Source organism: Pipistrellus kuhlii, unplaced genomic scaffold (assembly GCF_014108245.1).
Source record: "Pipistrellus kuhlii isolate mPipKuh1 unplaced genomic scaffold, mPipKuh1.p scaffold_m20_p_11, whole genome shotgun sequence".
In the NCBI taxonomy this organism is placed as follows: Eukaryota; Metazoa; Chordata; class Mammalia; order Chiroptera; family Vespertilionidae; genus Pipistrellus; species Pipistrellus kuhlii.
Window position 1 is genome coordinate 33558523 of NW_023425416.1, and position 8624 is coordinate 33567146.

General features: G+C 38.9%; 1 protein-coding gene across 1 annotated transcript in view; it reads left to right on the forward strand.

Moving 5' to 3' along the window:
• KCNH8 (potassium voltage-gated channel subfamily H member 8) overlaps window positions 1-8624 on the forward strand; it is a 267106-nt gene that overhangs the window by 152089 nt on the left and 106393 nt on the right. The window contains exon 5 of the mRNA XM_036431582.2: window positions 3850-4090. Coding sequence (XP_036287475.1) covers window positions 3850-4090 — 241 coding nt within the window. The remainder of the gene's footprint in view (window positions 1-3849; window positions 4091-8624) is intronic.

The following is an 8624-nucleotide window of genomic DNA, read 5'->3' on the forward strand; positions in this document are numbered from 1 at the left end:
GCTGTGATAACACAATGATTAACTAATCAACAGTGTTGAGAGTCAAACACTGTTTACCATATTTCATCTTGTCTTAAAGATTTTCTGGGGATATCTGTGCCCCAGTGTCACATGGATTTCCTGAGAGTCTAGGGATAGACTTGAGACAGGGTACCCAACTTGATCTGTGGATCCTATTCAGGTTCCTATTTACATCTCCCTCCAGTTACCAAGTCAGCCTTAGCGACAGTAAACAAGTTCTGGGGAGAAACAATGGTAACCACATCTGAGTTTGATTCTATTCAAGTCACCCAGCAAAGCACTTAAACAAATATTAGCCCAAGATTCGGCAACGCTGAAAGCTGACACTGTCTTCCAACCTTTCCCTGAGAGTCATTTGAACATAGCAAGTAGTACTGAGCTTTAAAACGCATTTGCTGAACATGCTGTTTTCCCCTTTAGAGTCAACAAAGTACAGAACACTACTTAAAAAAAAAAAACTCATTTTAAAAAATCATAATTCCCACCACTTAGCTAATTAGCTAAATTGCCATTCATTTAAGAAGTACAGACATCAAGATGGAGCATAAAAATAATACACGGTAATTAAGGACTTCTAATCCACAAGGTGATTTAACAATTCGGGTAACTCTTCTGGAAACAAAGTACAGAATCACGAATGGCCCTGTCCATTATCACCTTTCCAGAAGAACAGGGTATACTAGCTATAAGAGTAGGAAGAGAGAAGAAGGGGAAAAAAGATCTGGCCAGTTTATTAGCTAAACAATCAATCTTTGGGAAATCTTTGGCTATTCACACACACACACACACACACACACACACAAAGACTTCTTAATATTTGTGTAGATCTCTATTTTTAAATTCCTTTTACTTACATCTTATTATTTTATTCTTACACTAAACCAGTACCAGAGGTGATGTTTATTAGTGATGTTTGAATAATAGAAAAGAACAACCTAGGGAGATGTCCAAAGTAGAGCAGTGGACGTGGGATCCAGCTGTGAGTCCTCTGACTCAAAGGCCCTGTGCCTCTGGCCTTATCCTGCTGCCTCTCTGATGCAGTTCTGTGGACGAATAATACATGATCCAGACACAGATAGATCTCAGCAGGCCCTTAGCAAGGTTCCATCCCAATCAAGTTGCAACACCTTTTAGTCACGGCTCTTACTCTGCCAGAAACATCTTGGAAAAGGTGTTTCATTTCTGCTCTCCTTGATTTGTTACTCCATTAAACAGCATTGGGATGATGCAAGTGTCTCCAGCATGAGTGCCTTGGGGGCTTGAAAGGAGGGTGCTTTAAATGGTCGAGTATTACCAGCAGGCTACTACTAATGGTCATCAAAGGTACACTCCGCCAGGATTACTTTGTGTAGTGACTGTACAAACATTTTCTTCTCTGTCTGCTCATTGAGAATTTAGTTTTAAAGAAATACTGGAAAAATAGTTTGGAAAGCAGTAAGCGTAACTAGATGTTAGTCTTAACCATTGTGTTTCAATAATTTATGGGGTACAGGTTAATTAGCTAAAACACCATCGATACTAAAGAATAGGCTTCAAAATTAATGAACAATATTTGAGAATAGTTGCTTGTATTATACTTTAGGCAAGCTCCATGTTTCAGGGTTACAAAAAGGTATTTTTCTCCCTACTTGCTAAAAGAATACTTTTTAATTATAAGAAACCTTCTTCCAAAAAGATTTTTGATAAAACTTAAATGCAGTGGTGGGAAGAAAGAAGCATCTGGGTTGTTTTTGTTTTTCACTCAGGTGATTGTGTCAAGATGTATACAGAATTTGAGTTTAAATCTAAACTCATGCTTAAATTTTACCTGAAATGTGTTAGATTGTTAGTATCCTTTAAAATTAACTACACATTTTAAGTAGCCTATAAAAATGAAATCTTGTGATTTATTTTGTGGATACATTGCTGACCTTTTGCTTCAGCATCACTTGTGATTCATATAATCAATATAACCCAAAGAAAATACTTTAATTCTCGGCCTTTCCTGACCCTCCTTTCTGGGGTCGGCTTCTCCCACAAACAAGATAACATTTTTTTATTTTGAAACACTATCGGAAAAGACTTACTTGGATAGAAATTAAGATAGTCCTTTATGGTTTATGGTGATGCCTGACTGTAGTAAATATTTTTAAAAGAATTCTACTAGAAAGCATCATGTCCTATTGTAAAATAGATGCAGTGCTTATCAACCTTGAGGAGGTTAATACCTATGGAGCCTAACTCTCTCCTCTGCACCAACCTAAGCTTTGAGAAGCCCAAGAGTTATACTTCCTTCTCCTCAATTTTATGCCAAAATCTATCTTTGGAATCTGATCCTGGAAAACTAGAGAAAGAGATGAAGGAAAAGGGTCAAGTACCAATTATTCTCAATTTTAGACATATATTACTGATTCATTTTGAAGTGTATTCTCTAGTGCCAATGGTGTTTCAGTAGGTGCAGTGGCAGATGGGCAATAAAAAGCAATCTGAAAGTGGTGAAGGCATTTCTCACCATGAAACCTTAACAATACGAGCTTCCTATGTTGGTTAAGTAAAAATACTAACAGAAAATAAAAACATGCTTTAGGGTTGCCTACCAAGAAAAGATGCGAAATGAAGGGTGCCTTCATATAATATTAAGGTAGTAGAAATATTTCATTGCTGATAGTTACCACTATAGAGCTGAGTGTTCCGATCACTCTGAACCTTCCTGGAGTTCTCGAGTGTCTCGGGGCTTCCCTGAACAAAATACATTAATTGGTTCTTTCTTCAGTGACTGAAATGAGAAAACACATTGTGACCCCGTAAGTAACATGCATTCCAGAACTTTTAACTGTTCCGTTCATTCAGCTTCACTTTGACATTTCAGCTTCCATTCCCAGTCTTGTATTTCCCATTAATTGAGGTTAAACGGGGTCGACGAGTATCTGGCCATAGTCTTGTCAAACTTCCACACACGCTATTGTTGCACCTCCCTTTGTCTCACAGCAGCGAGGAGAGCTGTGCATCAATCCTGACTGCTTTCAGAGTGAAGTGCTTTTGCAGCTGTAAAAACTCCAGCTCTTCCGCATTTAATCAGCTGCAGGGTGAACATTGCCTTTCTCCTCCCATGATTTGAATAGTAACTCTAACGTGATCATGTCTCCCTTCCAACCTCAACCACAGCTAGCTAGCCTCAAAATGAATCCATATCAATCAAGGCTATGAAATCTGGGTTCCCAACTTGAAACTTCACAAAAAACAAACAAACAAACAACAACAAAAAAAAAACAAAAAAAAACACCCAACTCAAAATGCAAGTGGTTAGCAGAACTTGGGTATATTTTGAAAGAAAGGTACACAGCTGTTTAAAATAGAATGTTGATTATATTGTCTCTATCTAGAAAGAAACTGTATCTTCGTTATCATTAGAAGAATTTCAGGTCCAATATATTCTTTAGTTAAGGACTGTCACCTCAAAATTATAATTATATGCAGTGATCCCATGACAATAGGAATATAAGTGTATCTTTGTGTTTTTAAATGTTATAGGATTATATTTACAACTGTGGAAGTTATAGGCAATATTTTAGGTAATGATCTTTTCATTTTTAATGAACAAAATCTGGATTGCTCAGTTAACATTCACGACTAAACTCTGCATATTTCTATTACCTATATAACAAAGACCTCTGCTCAGGTTTAGTTTATACATCTCTACTTTTTGCATCACCACCTTCTAAAATCCACTTTTCAGATAGACTGACATTGTATGTCTAAATGATCCTCCTCACAGACATGTGTCTAAGGCTGTGTGATCCAGGTTTCTAATTTGTGTCTCCCTTCTCTCCTTTTTGTCTTTATCCACAGAATGTTTTTGTAGATAAACCGGCGTTTCCGGAGTATAAAGTTTCTGATGCAAAAAAGTCCAAATTCATACTTTTGCATTTCAGCACTTTTAAAGCCGGCTGGGACTGGCTTATTCTCTTGGCGACGTTTTATGTTGCCGTGACCGTACCTTACAACGTTTGCTTCATTGGCAACGACGACCTGTCCACCACTCGGAGCACAACAGTGAGCGACATTGCAGTGGAGATTCTTTTTATTATAGGTAAGAACCAGCGCCCGCTTTCCTAGGAGATTTGCATAGGGGAAGCGAGTGTGTTCCAGACTTTTCCGACACAAATTGGAACCAAGAACCATTTGCATGGGCATGGCTCAGCCTCTGATGCAAATGTTAGAGATGCTCATATTTGAATGTCTGAAAATTATCTCTTCCTTCCAACTTTCTATTCCTTTACTGCAAACCAATATGAACCGATGCGTTGTGCTTTCATCTTTATTTTGTCAAAAAATGGGCTTAAAAAAAAAAGTTAGTGACTGTTGCGTTTGTACTCACCCATCCATCATTATCTTATTAACTGAGTCAGAGCTGGGGCGTGGCAAGAACTCATCAGTGATGTTCTGACAATGGTCCCATCCTGGGCATGGTTCTCCATGCCCTTCCGTGTTCTCTCGACACACTGACGGTGGTCGCAATATGAGACCTGGTTGCAGAAGCAGAGGATTACATAAGCCTTCCAATAAATCAAGAGGAGCAGTGAGTACCTAATTTTAACTAAAAGAGGCCGCCAGGGATGTTTGCTAAGAGTGTTTATCTTTAGAATAGCGGGAGTGTCAGGTGAAGCTGCGTCTCTTCACTTTTATATTCTTTGCCTACATTCTATTCCTTAAATCTTTGTCTTGTTTAGACCAAAGCCTAGCTCTGGCTTGCTCATTCTTGGGCAAATACTAGATCTCTGCTATGGCTTGGACTGACTCCCTGTGGAGTTCCCTGTACCTTGAATTCATTCCTATGGAGTTCTTGCCTTCATTAGCAACCTTATGCCTACTTCTCTGCCTCATTATGGTGATGTAGGGCAACATCCTTATTGTAAATATAAGAGAATGTTTGGAAATATTTTCTGACAGTTTGTGAACAAAGGGATGAGAAATGGATTTTAAAGTTCAAAGAAAAGGAAATGAGGCAGATCAAAACCTTCTTTCAATAGTGGTGGTACTCTCCATGGAGCTGGTAAAGCTTTGGGAGAGGGAGTCTTCCAACTGAATGAGCATGTTCTGGATGAGTTTGTATGGCCTATGTGTGGCTTTGGTGTCACTGTTAGCATTGCATCTGCTGGACACGCCCCTCAGAGCTATCTTAGTACCCCTGCCCCCACCCCAGAAACGTTGGCTGTGGTATGTTTAGGCCACTAGATGGCACTGTTGTCTAGTTGGGTAGGCTGCAGATCCAAGGAAACTTTTTTTTTTAACTTAACCTATACATTATTGGAAAGGTGTAATGGTAAAGGGATATTAAATCACTATTAAATGGCAAATAATAATATTCTAATTTGTAAAGGAATTTAAAATGGAAATTGTAATCATATTGGTTGTGTCCATGTACCAATCCATTGTGGTTTTAGACCCTTTTACTTGCTAACTTTTTTTTTTAAATATATTTTATTGATTTTTTACAGAGAGGAAGGGAGAGAGATAGAGAGCTAGAAACATCAATGAGAGAGAAACATCGACCAGCTGCCTCTTGCACACCCCCTACCGGGGATGTGCCCGCAACCAATGTACATGCCCTTGACCGGAATCAAACCCGGGACCCTTCAGTCCGCAAACCGACGCTCTACCACTGAGCCAAACCGGTTTCGGCTACTTGCTAACTTTTAATGTCTTTTTCCATCCAAGACATACACACAAATGAGCACTCTAAACAGACTCCGCCTAACCTAGTCAAAGTACTCAAGAACTTGAGAAGTCATTTAGCATGTATAAGCTTGAGAATATTCTTAACAAATATCTTATATAATAATTATTATTACTATTATATAACCTTGCTTATAGGGACAAGGTTACATCCTGGACTTTCTTTTCCACTATCTCTGGTTCTTAGATATTTGAAATTCCAAGGGCTTAGAAGTCACTTCTGATACTACATTCTCATTGGTAGATGATGACATGTTTATACTCAGAATTGATACTTGTGAGAAATTTGTTTTCTGGTTGCTTTCCTCTGTTAAAGCAATAGAGCACATGTGTCAAACACAAGGCCCGCGGGCCAAATCCGTCCCGCCAGGCCTTGCAATGTGGCCCGCACCGCGCTGTCATCACTGCACTCCGCTGCGTTTCCATCACAATGACAGTTTATGACTGTTCAGTAAACCATTCGGCCCGCGATTTAGGCTGGATTTTAGATTTTGGCCCCTTCTCTGATTGAGTTCGACACCCCTACAATAGAGTCTGGCTTGCCCTCCATACTTGCCTCTAAATCTTCTGTGTTCTTTTTTTATGCCATTTCAACTGTGTTTCAGGGAGCAAGATGTTTCTCTAGGAAGACAATACAGTAGTCTCTCCTTATCTGCAGTTTCTCTTCCCTCTTCCATGGTTTCAGCTATCTGTGGTCAACCACGGTCTAAAAATATTAAATGGAAAATTCCAGAAATAAACAATTCATACGTTTTAAATTGAGTGCCATTCTGAGTAGCATGATGAAATCTTGCACCATCCCTCACCACTCTGGACATGAATCATCCCTTTGTCCTTCATATCCACGGTGGGTATACACCTGCCTGTCAGTCACTCTGTGGCCATCTTGGTTGTCAGATGGACTGTCTGTCATGGTATCTCAGGGCTAGTGTTCAAATTGGGAGGTAATATATTTCTTTTGGAGTCACAATGAACTTTATAGCATTATAAATCCCCTGGGAAATCCAGTGGTCAAGAAATCTTTTTAACTGTGATTAATACAGGGTCTTCTATAGTTACTTTTACCTCAGAACTCACTCCTCCCCAGAGCACTTGGTAACACTCTTTTGGGAAAACCGAGTTTAAAACATTCTTCCCTGATACAATAGATTCACTATAAATAAGGTATCTGGATATAATTATGCTAGTCAAAATATAGATAGGAATCATGATCTTGAATCTCTATTCTCTTCCCCTTAAAATGAAATGTTTGTAAGCCATATTTTTTTTAAAAAATATATATTTTTTATTTATTTCAGAGAGGAAGAGAGAGGGAGAGAGAAATAGAAACATCAATGATGAGAGAGAATCATTGATTGGCTGCCTCCTGCATGCCCCCTACTGGGAATTGAGCCCACAACCCAGGCATGTGCCCTTAACTGGAATTGAACCCCAGGACCCTTCAGTCCATAGGTGGGCACGCTATCCACTGAGCCAAACCAGCTAGGGCCATCTTAGTCCTTTAGAATCATCAAGACACAAGACTTAGCTTTAAGTTACAAAATAGTTATAAAATTACTTTTAGTTTGAAAACCATCCTACATAACTTAGCTGTTGATTCAAAGCCTTTGGGAAACATAAAATGAGAAGTGAACTACCAGTGATTTATAGAACCTAATCGTTCTTACTTTATAGATGGGAAACTGAGCCCTAGCAATATGCCCAAGGCCCCATAGCTAACTGATGGTAGACTCAGGTCTCCTAGCTGTTGGAAAATGTTTCGTAAGAGTTTATAATCAATATGATTCAGTTTTCTGAAAAATTCCACTCAACTTAATTTCTTTTATTGAAAGCAATGAGGTGGAAAATGAGAGAAAGAGGTGCCAACTTCTTTCTCTTTCTTCCATGAATGCAGAAATTAATAGCTTGAGTCTGAAATCTTGGTACTTAAAACTGTAATATACCCATAAGTCCAACAATCACTTCTCCCATTTCCTTGTTAAAAACCCAAAGAACCCAGTTTTGTGCAGGCAGTAGTATGCCCAGACAGACACAGAGAATAAATTATGAGTATTCTAAGCCAGTGGTTAAATTCCTTTCCCTTTAGCCAATTTCAGGAGTAGGAGTAAAGGTGTGGCCAATTCTGTCCAATATGATATAAAAAGATTATTTCTGAGGGCTTCTTAGAAATAAGTTTTCCTTGAAGAGAAGCATGTTAGGGGGAAATATTTGTATTCCTGCTCCTTCTTTTCCCCCTGGGGTTGGATATGATGGGAGGATATGAAATGTGTAACTTCTGCAGCCATCCTTAATCATCAGGAGAGGCATAGGAAAGAAGATGTGGATGGCAGAGCAGAAAGTTGAGATGTTGCACCTTTTGGACTCCTCGCCAGATGAGGTAATAATGATCCCATTATTGGAGCCAGGTAATTAGATATTCTGTTACTGATTGATTATCATTCTAATAATACCAAAACAAGTAAGAAAAATTCTCTAGCATCTTGACCCCTTGCACTGAGTCATTTCATAAGTTCTATGATATGTCCTTTCAAAGGAACAGAATGTTCTTCTGTCTTATCATTCCACTCTGAGACAGGCTATCTAGGAAGTAGTCTGTGCATTCTTTGTATCTGAGGTTATTACCACCATAGCTTCATAGGCTACACCATAAAACTATAACTCTGATTGACTTGGTCTCTCTGAGAGCCCCGCAGAAAGTAAAGGTCAAAGGAAAGTAGATGTGCAATTCTATTTCTGATTTGCTACATTCACCTTAGTCCCAAAAGGGCAGTTGAGAGTCATGTGAGATAAAGGGCAATTATACATTGTGTGGACCATCCTTACCCACTACTCACCAGCAATGTTCCCCAACTATATATTATGACAATCCCAAAGGAATTTTTCTCAAT